This window comes from Schistocerca americana, chromosome 5 (assembly GCF_021461395.2).
Source record: "Schistocerca americana isolate TAMUIC-IGC-003095 chromosome 5, iqSchAmer2.1, whole genome shotgun sequence".
Taxonomy (NCBI): Eukaryota; Metazoa; Arthropoda; class Insecta; order Orthoptera; family Acrididae; genus Schistocerca; species Schistocerca americana.
Window position 1 is genome coordinate 459890523 of NC_060123.1, and position 16417 is coordinate 459906939.

At 37.1% G+C, this 16417-nt stretch overlaps 1 protein-coding gene across 6 annotated transcripts in view; it reads right to left on the reverse strand.

The window, feature by feature from the left end:
• LOC124615428 (protein enabled) overlaps positions 1-16417 on the reverse strand; it is a 182322-nt gene that overhangs the window by 29839 nt on the left and 136066 nt on the right. For 3 of the 6 annotated variants that reach the window (XM_047143312.1, XM_047143309.1, XM_047143308.1), the window contains exons 2-4: positions 11574-11636; positions 6887-7052; positions 3408-3563 (exon numbers count right to left, since the gene is read on the reverse strand). In XM_047143312.1, the coding sequence (XP_046999268.1) occupies positions 3408-3563; positions 6887-7052; positions 11574-11636 (385 nt within the window). Of the gene's footprint in view, positions 1-3407; positions 3564-6886; positions 7053-7735; positions 7999-11573; positions 11637-16417 lie in introns of those variants that run through there. The other 3 variants (XM_047143313.1, XM_047143310.1, XM_047143311.1) reach the window with 3 other exon arrangements.

Sequence of the window (16417 nt, forward strand, 5' to 3'; positions counted from 1 at the left end):
GTATGTATAAACAGGAGCACTGTCTGCTGCCATAGGCAATAACTCCACATGCGCTTTTATGCGTGATCTTTAAATGCATTTTTAGTGTGAAGTACTTGAGTGTGTGAGTTGCATTTGCATGAAAGTGTGTGTGTGTGTGTGTGTGTGTGTGTGTGTGTGTCGAATTCCATTGAAGGCCTTTCTGTCTGAAAGCTTACTTGTTTGGCAGTCTTTTTGTTGTGCCTATCTGCAATCTGTCCGCTTTAAGCTGAGTAGCAATCTAACCTTTTGCCTAGTACTGTCCTTATTCTACCTTGGATTTTCCACTGTTTAGTTATGTTGTTATAACTGGTACCCCAAGCCTGGCTTCTATATGACATTTTTACCTCTGACGTCATCAGTGCCTTGTCTCCAAAACGGCTATGCAAAAGCTGTCACCTTCTTGAGAAGGAAGCCAAATACAAACAGCCCTGGAAAATCACCTCAGTGCCATCAGTGAAGAAACATGCTACACTGCCACTGGACAGCCCACTGGAGGAATTTATTATACAGCTTCCTTTACTTCCAAGTTCTACCAAGGAACAGTCAGTGTTTGTTGGCCATTTTTCATCAATTTTGGGCACATTAAAACACGGATCGGAGACAAGGAAGAACACACAATCCAATGTGAAACACTATATCATATACCAAACACTGAGGACCATCCCCCCGGGCCCCCCTCAAGCCATCAGTCAGTATTTATATAGTTGTCTTCCACTGAACAAAGTTGAGAAGATACTGCGAGATTCAGCCCTATATTTCATCAGTTACACACACACACACACACACACACACACACACACACACACACACATTCTTCTCAATGGTGAAGATTTTCATAACACCTAACAGCCTTAGCATGTTCCAAGTTAAGGTATGTGGTTTGCGCAATGCTCAAACCACCTTTGAACGAACAGTGGACTACCTGCCTTAAGACTGTAAATGGATAATGCGTTTTTACTACCTAGATGACATTCTTGCTTTCTCAAAGCTATTTGAGGAGCAGTTAAGCTGTTTTATAACTGTGTTGAAATGCATCCATGATACACTTCTCTGCCCAGTTCCAAGAAAATGCCTGTTCATTACCCCAAAAAATTGAGAAAGTCTTATGATATTAGTTAATGGGAAGGGAGTCTGTCTTCATCCAAGAAAGGAAAAGCCACAACAGAATTTCTAACTCCTAAGTATTTTCATGATGTGAGAGGTTTCCTTGGAAGGTGCTCTTACAGACACTTCATAAAGAATTTCAGTCACAAAGCATGGCCACTACATGATCTGCAGCAGGGAGGCACAAAATTTATTGGAATGAGGTGCAAGAAAGATATTTCTGTATCCTTAAAGAGGCACTGACATGTTCACCACTTGTACTTTTGGATGAGAACACTGCAATGGAGTAATGCTCCAATGCTGTGGTTCTGAGATAGGTGTATTTCTAGTACAAATCCAGGAAGGCACTGAAACACTAATTACTTACACCTCTAGAGTACTCTCCAAGTCTGAGAAGAGTTATTCAACAACAGATAAAGAGTGTCTTGCAGTTGTTTGGGCAATCAGTAAGTTTCGACCCTATTTATACAGCAGACCATTCACTACTGTGACGGGTCACTTTTTTTATGCCTAATGGCCCCCATCAAGACAACTGGCAAGATGGGCACTAAAGCTTCATAAAGATTATTTTCAAAGTAGTAGACAAAAATGGACACAAACATATGGACACAAACACGAGGACAATGACATTTTTGATAGAATCGAGTGGAGGAACATTACAGTGCTAGTAATGTCACACTGCTGCCCCAACTAACAATGCCTCTGAACAAAGGGAATAACAGCTTTATCGAAGACCACAGACATCTTAGAGAAAGAGACTCAATGGGCCAAAAATGATTTGTCATAGCAGCTCATTTACGGCCATTCATATTGAAATATTTTCACAATGCTCCGACATCAGATCATTTGGGATATGCAGAAACCCTTTATAAAATTAGAAGGAAGTATCCTTGGCCAGATCTTTACTGGTCTGTCAGTGACTGTGTAAGCCACTGGAGGGAATTTCAGCGAGCAAAGCACATGTCTCCGTTACCGCCACAATATCAGGTATCAATTCGCCCTGCAGTTGCTCCATTTCATCAGATTGGAAATGGTATCTGGTGGAGGTTTCCCAAACCGACAAATCAGTATAAATGAATAATAGTGTGCACTATCTCACTCCTTATGCAGTCACCAAAACTATACGAGTGCCAAAGTTTCAAAAATAAGCAGGTTTCCTATAGAAGACATAATCTGTGGTTTCCTATAGAAGACATAATCTGTAAGTGTGAATCATCATGTGTAATAATCTCTGATCATGCAAAGTTTTCAAGACAAGACCGGTGTCTTAAGTACTTTCACGATGCAGAACTGTTTGCATGAAGACAACTGCCTACCACCAGCAGACAAATGACCTCAAGACATTAGCAGATCTGTTCTTGATAAACACTGCTGTCTGACAGGGAGACCGGGACATTACTGCATGTAATGCTATTTGTATACAACACAGCAAATCAAGATACAACAGGTTTTATGCCTTTTTCCTGATCCACTGTTGAAAAGACAATGAATACTTTGCTTTCATTTCAACCTGACAATACTGAGAATGGCTACACCAAACATACTTGTTACAAGAACTGAAGAAGCAATACAGCTGGCATGCATATGGGTTTTGGACATCTGCGATAAGGAGCTTGAACATGAAATGCCAGACACTCTTCCGTAAGCTAAGACCTAGGCAACATAGTATAAACTGTGTTAGGTCTAGCAACTAGAACAATGAATGTGATCAAAATCGAATCCTACAATCCTTGTCAGACACTGCCATCAAAGTCAAGGGGGGGAGTTGATATGCAATGACAAGACAAAAGCCCAGAGATGTAGATCATACCCTTCACATGAAATTCTATCATAGTCCTGAGGCTCAGATCAATTATAGGAGCTCCCCATACAGGGAACACAAGACCACTCATCTGTTCCCCATAACTAACTCCATGTGAGTTTTCTGGTAACTCTTAATAGCTTGGAGCGACAAAATTTTGTCAGAAAAAAAATGTTATTGGTGGTGCAAATGAGAACTCCAAACAAGATTTGTGTGTGTGTGTGTGTGTGTGTGTGTGTGTGTGTGTGTGTGTGTGTGTGTGTGTGAGAGAGAGAGAGAGAGAGAGAGAGAGAGAGAGAGAGAGAGAGAGAGAGTTTTACTTGTCCAAACTCGCTGAGCTCCGATTTTAAGCAAAATTAACTGGATTTATTTTAATTGTCTATCTCTGATTTTCTTGTTATGAATATAATTAAGTGTGTAGTGTAATTAATATGTATCAGCAAGGTAAACAATGATATCATTTACTTATGTAGTGACTTACATCTAGGGCATGAGCCATAGCTCTTGCAAATGAATCAGCATCTTCTTTACTGCTGAAGTTCAGTCCATACACTTGTTTATTGTCCCTCCATTGATGGAATGTTGCAGTTGCTTGATTGTACTTCAGACCTTTCAGAATGGCACAGTTAATAACAACCTATAGAAACAAAAAAGATACAGTACACTTTATTTGTTAAGTTTAGCATTTACACAAAGTATGTGAGAGGGGTAAATGACTAGACAATTTATTAATGAATAGAAAATCAAAATGAATGCCTTACACAGCAATACTGCAAGACACAAGACAACAGTAGTCCATTTGAGAGTTAAGCAAAAGGGCTCATCTCAAACAATGATAAAAAATAGCATACCGCATATACCCTGACTCTATTCATGATCAGGATACAGATCATCATATTAATATTTTTCTCTACTAAATTCCACGTCAAACTTTATTTTGAAGCACTTGTTTCCAGTGTTTCCTTACTTGAATAGAAGGAGGACCCAGCCATAAGCAGAGTATGAAGCCACACTGTTGCAGTACTAAAAAGCGACACTTGTTGTTTTGGTAATAACTGCAGTATAGCTGTTCAACCAAGTGTTTGAGCTAATGTAACTAGTGATGTTAATAGTGGAAATAAAGCCAAGAAGAGAAAAGGGAATGTTTATTAATGGAACTAACTGATGAATAAAGTTTTGCTCAGCAGCAGAAAGGAATTTATTTTCACATCTGGACAAGTGATCTCTGCAAAGACTACTTTCCATGACGTCCACAAATCACATCTATATATGCCCAAAATGCATGTGTGACCTGTGCACTTTTCCCATGAACAACAAATATTCACTGTTGAACAGTATTTTGCCAATAAAGCATATGCATATGTTGCAAACACACCTCAATGGAAATATCCAGATGCCACAGTGCTGAACAATTTAACAATAATGAACTTCATCATCAATTTCCAGTATACTCAACAGTTGAAGACAAGACAAGCAGCAGTCAACCAATTATCTTGGCAGACAACAAACTGGCAAAGGTGACTGATATGATACTGTATTCACCTTCCAAAATATTCAGGAGATTATCTGTCCAACCTCAGATTTCATAATGTAGTTGTGAAAAAGCTAAGCAGAAATTAAAATTTCACACATATCGTGCTCTTAGTGTGCAGAAATTAAAGTTGCAGATAAAGAAAACCATCTAGCATACTGTGGGCTATATGGTTTTGGTTATTTGTTGACATCTATGGAATCACAGTACTTGATATGTTTTCTTCACTGGTGATGTAGGAGTTCACCTTAGTGGATATGTGAAGAGTCAAAATACAAGAATTTGATAACCGAAAGCCCACACATCTTTCAGGAAAACACCCCCCCCCCCCCCCCCCCATTGTCAGAAAATTTGTGGATGCAGTGCCGTGCCATACTGCAGCATCAAATAGTGGGCCATATTTTCACTGAAACTATAATGATCAGTGTTGTGTGCCAAGACATTATTACATAGTTTATTTTGCTTCTTGAGGCATATGAAAATTGCTGTTGGTCACTGTGGGAGGGTGCCTCTTCTCACAGATCTATTACTTTGTATATATCAGTTTATAGCGATTCAAGTCTTGATCAGAATCAGAATTTCACAATAATGAGGCTATGGCCATACACGATCAATGGGGAGGGATGGGAGTGGGTTAATGAAACGGAGTTCAAATTCCTTCAACATGATGCAGATTTTGCTGTAACACAAAAGAAAATAAGTAATATGGAAGTTATTTACTCAGACAGATAATGAGCTCAAACCAAAACAGAATAACTGAGTATAGAATCGTTTGAGAGTCATCAAAATCAGGATTGAAGTCTTTATAATTTTAAATTACAAATTAAATGTTACTAAAAAGAAGGGGAAAATTATTCTATTCCATCATGGTAGGGAGCTACAGCAACCAGTTTCAAGTTATTCCAGAATAAAAACAGTCTTGGTTGCGAAATTATTCACTATCAATGATGCATTTCAGCCTTTTGGGACATCATCAGATAGCGTAAAGATAGCTGTATATGTAACCCATCTATCATAGAGTCACATAAAATGGAAGAATGGATGCAACCAACATATCCAGTTACTGTTGAGTCCATTTTCCATTTTATATGGCTTTATGATGCATGGGTTAAGTATCCAACTACTTTTACACAATCTGATGTCGCCCCAAAAGGGTGAATTGCAACACTGATATTAAATAATTTCACAACCAAGACCGTTTATATTCTGGGATATAAAGAAGGGTATCAGTGTCAATAGATAAGCAGAAAGCGAGGACTGCAAGGCACCGCAATTTTGGTTTTAAAGACATGAGTGTGCTGTGTTTTATTTGAGTGACATAGCCACAAAAGAAAAAACAAACAGTCCATAAAAGGGAAAAATAGGCCCTGCACTGCATGATGTTATCTTTCCAACAAAATACTTTTATAGAAGGTAAATTATAGCAGTAAAAAAAAAAATCAGTTGATAGATCCTCACATGACATGACATCTGTCCACTGCACACCACATCCGAAAAATTATGATAAAACAGTTTCAAAAATCTTTCTCTCTCTCTCTTGCTCTCTCTCTCTGTCACACACACACACACACACATACACATACACACACACACACACACACACACACACACACACACACACACTCTTTTAGAATCTTGACCCCTCTCTTCGACTAATTTCTCCAAATGCTCATGATCAACACTCAGGCCTTTGCATCACAAAACTACTAAGTCGTACAACACAGAGCTGGGATGACAACTGCATTCGATCTACTCAGTCTTTTTCAAGAAACCAGGAAAGGTAGAAATTGGAAATTCAAGACCATAAAATGAAGCAGTTTTACTAATGATGTACAGAAATAATAGTTAATCTGCTGTCTAAGCCACAGGAAAAAAAGTAAAAATAAGGAAACTAACAGTGTTAAAGGTGAAGTTATCTGTTAATAAGAGATGGGTAGAAAAGAAGATTAAGGGTTTAATGCATGAATGGTATCTAAGTCAACATCAACAAGCATACTCATAAAATTATATAAAAAAAGCAGGGACAGCTAAATTAAAAAGAGTCATGAAAGAAAATTTTTCCATAACACAGAAATAGATGCAGACATTACAAGTTACTGTATGAGACGAAACAGAAGTACAATGTACCACAAAACGTACAGTGGCAAGAATATTATGTTTGGTAGCTCACAAGATGACAATAAGCAGTTATTATACTGGCAAATCACAACTGGGAATATAAAATAAAATAAAATAAATAAAAAAGAGGACAACTGATTGCTGTGTTCTATTATTTGCAAATATGTAAATGGATTGTCGCTAAGATATTGTAAAGTGAGGATGATGTCACTGAACTTTTCGTTTTAGATATCAGCAGCCAGAAGAGGAAAAATTAAAAACACACCTTAATCTTTAAAATTATTGACATTACAAATATTATGAACATATACCTCATGATCTTGTAGTTTGCGACCAACTACTCTAAATGTGTTGTTCACTTGATGCTGGTAAATATGAACCTTTGACAAACCAGATGATGTTCCACTTGGAATCCATTTTTTATTGATGTCATCATACACCATAACCGATGCCCGTGCTGATGCTATGCTGAGTTCACTGAAACAAAAGCAAAAGCCATTGCCAACATCCACATGTGTAATTGCTCTGTCGTACACTAAATGCTGAAAACAATAAGAGATCCTTAAACTTATCTAATCGAACATAACAATGTTATTAACACACATTTATTTTTTACCTGTTGTTAAACATCTAATACAATTTCTTTAACAGGCAAGGTAATAGATGATAATAATTATGAGAGGAGAAAAGAAGGAAGCACACCATTACAATTTTGTGTGTGTATATGAAATAAAGTTTAAACTCTTCTTATCCACGTGAAAAGGTACCAGTTGATGACTACATTAACCAATTTCATTCATCCTCAAGGACCACAAATCAATAATAATGTGAGATGAAGTAGTCAGATAACAACGAAAATTTTAGACCATATTTGAGTGAAAAGTAAGAGCAAACTTCACAAAATTTAAAAAGGGAAAAGAAACTATATGACCAAGCACTTCAACAACAATTCAAGTAACTAATAATCTTTATATTAAAAGCTATGCAGCTTACAAAAAATTTCTACAAACAGATAAGACAGATTTAACAGCGAAGTCAGATTAAGCATGCTACAAGCAACATTTTACGATTTACTGTCAATGGTAAACATGCAGTCAACCACAATAAGATACAATTATTTAAGATACTAAAATATAAACTCAAAATACTATAAAACTTGCCATGCCCAATAGTCTTCCCACTCACTATTACTTTGACTGCTCATGTCTGTAGATTGCGTGTGCAGTATGGATAGAAATCACACACAGCACATTACTTCACACTAACCACCACTAAACTGTTAACCAAGAATACTATCTCTATTACAGACATTTGAAAGCAAACAAATAAACATCCAACATTAATCTGTGAACAGTACACAAGTAACACTGGAGAACTGTTGTGGGTATGAGAATTTGACAGCAAGTCTGTCTGCTCTGTTTTCTGCTGTGTGAACTCTGATGATAAAGAGCCGGAAATTTGGACATATCCTCTTCCTGGTGAGATAAAGAGATGGCAAGCACCAAAAGTGAAGACACAATCTTTGCATACTAGAGGCAGTTACTGTACAGTGTAAAGAAGAGAAGCCTGAAGATCAACAACAACGTGTGAGCATAAACCCCTACACTTGAAACTCTGTGAAATAACTGTGATATAAGTATGGCCTCATCTCTCTTCTATCACAAAGACATGTAATGATTTACACCAGAAGATTTATTCTTCATAATATTTATCAGTTCAAACCTGTGTTAATCAAAGAATACCAACATCATTCGTGTTACTATTGCTGAGAAGTGACTGACTCCACAGTGTGGTACAATGTTAAATCACCATCAACATCACAAAGTATTATATCAGTTTCGGATGGACAGAAGAAGCAATCTGTTGTACTTCTTTAACAGTCCATTCCAAAATTCATTTGAGAAGATTTACAACATTATGTCAATTTGAGAAACCTGAGGGGCCCTGTTCATATTACAAATTCAATTTTCTACAGCTGTGACACTTTCATATTTATCTTCACTTGGTTTCCAGACTGAGTGGCCCATGGTCAATATTGATCACTGATACCTCTGCTAGATGCCTATATTACAATCCTGTACATAGAACAACAAATAAATTTAACAGGACATGGCTATCTAGGATTCTCTATGAACTAAAACAATCCTGTCAATCAGATTGCTTAAAAAAGTAAGAAAGCTGTGTGAAGATATACAACAATTTATTTAGGTATTCAAAAAGCATTATTAGATATTCAGTAGTAAATAATGAAGTCACGTCTTTGTTGTGAATGAAAAGTGCAGCACATACATGGACTGGGCACTTTTGAATGTTTTCCGAGTCATTATCTTCTGATTGGTTTGATGTGGCCAGCCATGAATTCCTCTACAGTGCCAACCTCTTCATCTCACAGTAGCACTTGCATTTTATGTCCTCAATTGTTTTCTGAGTGTATGTCAATTTCTGTCTTCCCCTATCTCTGAATGAAATGGGTAATAAACATTGTATACGATTTAAACATTCTGTGAGAGATTACTATTAAGGGATTTGGGCCTCAGTGCCAAGAGACAGTGGCCATGTGTCTGCGAGTTGTGTTTGTGTGAATGTGTGTGTGAGTTTTCAGACAGACTCCTTCCAAAGTAGAAAACAAACATTTTAGCAATCATTTTCATTGAGCCTGTCTGCAACATAATGACCCCTCTATGTGGTGAGTAGCAATCTTTATCGTTTTCCTAATGAAGTTAGATTATTATATTTTACAGACACCAGGTCACCATGTTGTCATTACACAGTGCATACAGAGAGAAATTCATTGTCAGCTTAGTGGATTGAAGTCTGCACTACAAATTAAACTACTATAGATGAGAAGTGACTGTGCCAAAGAAACATTAGTGATGTTACTTGGGAGTGGAAATGTCAGAGAAGCACTACCCCAATCAATATTGGAGAAGGCTATAAAATTACCTGATACTGACTGTCAAAACTATTAAACAAACTACATGAAGCAACTGACGTACATAAATATTTGACAAAAAAAATCTTTAAAGAGGCAACAGGACTTTTTTTTAAAGCTGTTCTGCTGCCCAGAAGTCACTGATCACAAGAATGGCCAAAACTGCTTACATTGGTGGTAACAATAACAGTCCTAATGTGAGAAGTAAGCGATGATGATTTAGTAAAAGGAAGGTTATATGGCGCGTCACTCGGATGAGATGTGACCCTGGTGGATGCCTGGCAATTTATATTCACCAGTGTGTGTTGTACTGACAGTGAAATTGGGTGAAAGTGGTGTAACAGTCTTTGGCTGATTTCCCCAGTCTGGGCTTGCATCATTATCATTGGTAACTAACTAAAGTCATGCAAAAGTTTGGAAACGACTACACACTATGCTTTTAGAATAATGGAAGCAAATTTAAAATTCACAACTTTGGGAAATGCCTACCCATTGAGATTACATGTTGTAATGCTGGGAAAGAAGTCCCACACTATTCCTCATTACTGCCATAACTGGAATGCACTAAGAGTTTCCAAGTCACTGTTAAACAAATACTGCTGCAGCTCATACATTAAACTCACAGTTATAAATGACATGTCAAATGAAAGAGCAACTCAAGTGCTGGATAAGCTGCAAGGGGCCCAATCAGAGGGCTTGCTTTGCATGGCCTCCACGTTCACCCGACCTAACGCCATGCAATTTTTTCCTTTGGGGCTTCATCGAGGATCGTGTGTACGTGCCTCTGCTACCAGCAGACCTCCCTGAATTAAGAAACTGTTTTGAAGCAGCTGTTGCTACAATCACTGAAGACGGACTTATCATCGTTGGAAAGAACTCAGGTATGGACTTGATGTGTGTGCCGTGTGACACATGGTGCTCACATTGAACATTTATAAGGTTCTTGGTAAAACTGTTTGAGTTGCTGCTTCATTTGACATATCATTTATAATTGTAAGTTTAATATAATAAATATTATAAAGTGTTAAAACCCCAATATTCATTTATAAACACCCTGTATAAAGCGAAAGTGATGCATGTGAGTAACCCCACCGACAAGCACGTTCTCTATATTTACCGTAATTGATTTTCTGTCACATGACAAGGCAAAGCAACTACGTAGAACAGTACTTACGACAATGTAGGCAAGAAATTAGGTTGGTTACGTATGTCCAGTACCTAAGCCATATGAATACTATTTTCTTATGCTCAGAAGGCACTGATTTAGTGACCATGGGGATACATGTGATAATCTTTCTAAATTTGTTATTTTAACTGCAATTCAAATCCCACCGTAACTTAGTGCTAGTTCTGTCCTCGTGGTCTATTCAGCATTCGGCATTCTTTGATAGAATCCAAAACAGAAGGATCAAGAGTGAGTAACTGTACTCACTGTTTCCATAACTTCTCATGTTTATATACATTGGGTAAGAAGAGTTAGAAGGAGGAAATACGTGGAATTAATTCTCTGCTATTACCCTCTTTGTTAGTGTCCATTAGAAGTAGGAAGAAGATGGCTAGATATTACAGTGATATCATGCACACTACATCATTCACTAGATAAAACATTCATGTGAACAGGAGCACAACTGAAGCCCAATTACATGGTGAAAAAAGTATTTTTTACTAATTTAAATGACTACATTTTATACAGTACTTTTCAATGATTGAAACAAAAGATATGAGATTTGGATACCTGGATAATATGATTTTGAAATTACAATGGCAATGTTTATACAGGAAAAATTATGCTTGCATTTTCTATCACTTGTAAGTACACAAAAGGCTCTAAAAATTAAAATTTTATTTGTTGTGTTGCATTCCTATCCTAGACGAAATTAAACGAGGAAAAGAATTTACATGAAACCCAAGGGTGCCAAAATTTAATGGAACTAGGTTTACTGCTGCACTACCCAACACTGTTACAGTAAAGTCACAGATGCAATATATTTATAAAGTAAAACAGTTTATGAAAGAAACATGCCACAAATCTAACAGAATATGAAGCAAGCCAGCCCAGTAGCTACCTTTTTCGCACTTCCTGTGCCTGAGAGGTAACCTGAATCTGGTCTGCAGAACGACACGTGGAACTGAGAACAGATAACAGCTTAAATAGAAAGTCAGCTATAGTACTGGAAGTGAAAGAACCTACTAGATTTAAAGCACACAATTCAACAGAATCACTTTTTAAGTCTCAAATCTGAAGGTTACGCAACAGGATAGCATCTTCTAATGGAGACAAAAAAAGAATTTACATTTTACTAATGCAAAATAGAATTGTGAAGAATTACCTTAACCTTTTCATTAAGCCACAACAACAATTATTGGGGCTACACGAAGGTTTTCCTTATTCCACTGAAATTCCCTCTGCACCCACCCCAACCAACATCTGAGTATATTACAGTATACTAAAATTTATCAAAACACAAAGTGTTACCAACTATACCACACTATCACTGTCTGTTATTCCCTACAAAGACTAGGAGAAACTGAACTGGTAACAAATGATTACTTTTAACAAAAGGAAAAAAAGCGCTGGCTGAATTTGCTTGATGCTCATATTTTTACAGATATGACAACAATGATTCCAGCAGTATTTTAGCTGTATACGAAGACAGCCACATATGGTTCAATCATTATAAAATGAAAAGAGCACTGATAAACACTGCAGACCCACACAAATGCCTATTCTTACAGTTCACCAACATTTGACGGGCAACACACTAAAACTGAATACAAAACCACTGACACAATGAGTATCACTATATCATCATGTAATGCAACTTCAATTGAAAACCTTAATATGCATTACAGCTTCATACAATGCATTTAGTGTCTGCTGCAATTTGAGAGAAGGTTATACTATCATCATCTGATATTTCTGCTTATGCCATTGTACTGGCAGTAGTACAAAGTTATTATAGCAATGTTTCCACCTGTCAACCTAAAGAGTTCGACGAGTATCCAGAGAAATTTTGCTGCTGTTTTTGATATAGACAAGTTAGTCACTTTCGAGAAGTGTGACACTACAGGAACTAAATTTTATACACAAGCGAAAAGTTATTACATTCAAGAGTACTGGTCGTTATTTGTTATCAGAAGTGTAATGTATGAAAACTCTGTACTCCAGATTTCACACGGGGGGGAGGGCCAAGTACCCCCCTCTTGTCCCATCCACTCCCACCACCCGTCATCTATGCAGTGTACACAAATTCATGGAAGTTATGTAATTTAGATCAACATGCAATTGTTCGTATTTAGCATTTTTCCAAGCAGTAGAAAGAAAGTGATAATGGAAGCAGCCAACGACCTTGCTGCAATGGTAACATCAGTTCCTATCAAATCACTGAAGTTAAGTGCTGACGGGGTTGGCTAGCACTTGGACGGGTGATTGTCCGGACTCACTGAGCACTGTTGGCAAGCAACTGTACTCAAGCCATTGTGAGGCAAACCGAGTAGTAGTACCAGACTCATAAATTGACACTGACCAGGTGAAGTGTGCTGACCACATGCCCCTTCATATCTGCTTCCAGTTATGCCCGCTGTTATATTTGGTGACAGTACAGTTGCTGTCAAAATGTCTTATTTACCTTTTTAATTTTGCCAGAATTAGATGAATCTGTGAATTTGAATTTTTAAGAGAAGTATATGCAAGAAAGAAGCCATTTTCTTGTATCATTTGTATTGAAAATGTGTAAAAAAACATATTTTTGAATAAGATTAAGTAATTACAGTGCTGAGAAACCTTGATTTTTTTAAACTTAACTATTCAAAGGAAATTATTACCAGTTGTTAAACTGGTGTGCTAAAATATACCTTCCTTCGAAAAGCAAGACCTGACCTTCAAACAAGTTGAACTGTTGTATTTACACAGCAAATCACATAGTTACTATGGTCCTACAAGATATGCTCCAGCCTACTCTTTCATGACCTTTTTTTCTATTAGTGAAGTACAGTATTACATGTAGGAAGACAGTGCTACATATTTTGTCAAAAATACTGTCCACAATAATGTAAACTACAATTTTTATGGGAAATGAATTATTGCCCTGTGGATATAGTTGTTAAATACTTTAAGCAAAACTTAAATTATGAATAATATTTCAGGTAATTTGCACAATAAAAATACAAAGGGTCAGAAATATAAACTAACTCCAATGAAATGTCTCTTAAGGGGGGACGTTCATGAAATTGACCAAAAATGTCAATTTTCGATTTATTTTTTTATTTGTTAGTATAACTCATGGACAATAAGTTACCAAAGTTTCAATGTTGAAATCGCATCCAAAGTGCCTGAAAATTAATTAAAAGTGTGACGCAGCCTCCCTGGCACGTCCACGTTTTGAAGCGGCTCTTCAATACCAGCTCAGTGAACAATGATTCTGTGTATTACTTTCAACCAAAAATGCGCGGGATACATCTAGAAGGCCATGATACATAATCTTTGGTTTTATAGATCATATTTGACTCTGTTCCATATCTTATAAACAATAACCAACTAGATGCATTGTTTATGACTAAGCATAAGTTAGTGAATGGAAAACGTGAGAAACAACGACAAACCAGCAATGAGGCCATGTCCAAAGTAAGAATATCAGCTGAAAATGTGAACTCGTCTCCTAGCAGCTCCAAGCGAAAAACTGGTGAGGTGAATGGTGCATACTACAGTAATGAATCTCGGTACATTGGATTTAGATTAATTGATCTTGAATTATTGACTGCAGCAGTGAAATTTTCTTGTGTTTGTAAGACATGTGGTAGTGATAACATTCAGATTATACATGATAGTAAGGGAGTAGGCTTGGCGGCCAATCTTCATATTGTGTACAAAAAATGCGATGCTGGTAGCTCATTCAAAACTTCTAAATGTAGAAACTGGTACTATGAAGCTAATATGAGGTTTACCTATGGATTGAGGTGCACTGGAGTTGGGAGAGAAAAGGGAACTTTATTGTGTGGAATAATGAATATGCTAGTGCCACATCTGAGACTTACACAAAAAAACTGTGTACCGGAAAACATAATTTCTGACTTGTGTGAGGACAGTATGATAGCAGCTAGGAGATGGTATGCAAATTATTTTTAAGAAATCTGTCAAGGAATGTAGTGTCAGATATGTGAAATATCTTGGGGATGGTGACTCCAGTGCATTCAAGTCTGTGAATGAGAGCAAACCTTATGGAGAACTCTCAATTGAGAAATGAATTTATAGGTCACATCCAGAAGAGAATGGGCTCAAGATTGAAGAAACTTGTCAGTGACATTAAGGGCAAAAAGTTGAAGATGGAAAGGGCATTGGTGGACTCAAAAGAAGATGATAGACTCTCTTCAAGTGTATTATGGCAAAGCTATCAGATAGTGCCTATCCAGTGTAAATGACATGAAAAGTGCCGTATGGGCTACATATTTCCACATGTTGTCAACAGATGAACACCCCATTCATAATCTGTGCCACATTAGCTGGTGTAAATATCTACAAGCTCAGAGGGATAGCAACCCCTACATTCACAAGGAGAGGCTTCTAAATTATATCCTGGATATTGTCAAGCCCATTTACAGATTTCTGGCCGATCCTGCACTTCTCAAAAAGTGTGTTCATGGCAAAACCCAAAATCCAAATGAGTCTCTAAGTTCATGCATATGGAAACGATGCCATAAAAACACATTTGCATCTGCTACAGTTATCAGAATTGCAACTTATGGTGCAGTTTTTGTATTTAATGATGGGAACATGGGGAGGATGAAGGTATTAGAAAGAATGGGCTTCAAGATAGGAAATTTTACTAAAGACATTCTGATAAAAATAGATTTACAGCACATCTCTGCAGCTGAAAAGTCAGTTGAAGATCTGGTAAAGGAAAGACGACCGACAACAAGAAACCAGAAGAGAAGCCTTGAAGGGAAAGACGACGCAGAGTACAAATATGGTGCCTTCTGAAGAAGAAGTGACATAAGGAAAAGAGTTAGGTAGAACTTTAAACTGTGTTTCCTGAGAAGTTTGTTTTTTAATGTTTATGTACCTTTTCCTCAGATTCGATGAATGCTAGAATTATGAAATTTTGTGCACATATTTCTGTAAAAAAGCTGTTTCAGTTTAAGAGGGATTTTGTAAAAGAAAACCACAAATGTAAAACCCTTTGTCATACATATTTCTTCTTCAACACATTGCAGCATTTACACTTTTATACTGTGTTAAACTCTGAATAACTTGAAAAAATTATTTTCCAGCAATTACCAGCTCACATAGTTGTAGATTTTTCCACCATTTACCTGACCACACACTCGTAATAATCAATCATTGTCCAAACATGTTCATCTGGCGCTTGATAAATGCGCGATGATCAGTCTTTTTTTTTATTAACAACATCCATTACTTTATAATGATTTTGGTTTGGTGGTTGTGTGGTTAAGTGTTAGATTACAATGCAGAAGATTTAAGGTTCAATACATGGTTGGTCCTAGAATTTAGGCTTTAATAAGCCTAGAGAGCTATCACAGTCCTAGTCTTCATTAGCACACTAATTCTGTTGGCATCATTATTGTTAATTTTCTGGCTACCTCCCTTTTAACACTGTTATCATGACAAAGAATGCCGAAGCTCTGTCATTTCATAAAAATTAAATGTAGAGCCATGACGGTCAACAACCCACTTACACATCCATACAATATCTGCCAAAATATCACAATCACAGTTAGTTTGCAGATGGAAACTGAAGGGTAATATAGTCCACTAGATTAGCCATTGCCAATCTGGGCTACTTGCATTAGCCAAAAGTCGGGTAATCTGCAGTATAGTCACCTTTCTTTTTCCTGGCCTTATCCCATATCTTCACATGGTTGGCACGTTGATCTGAATTGGATAATGAAAGTT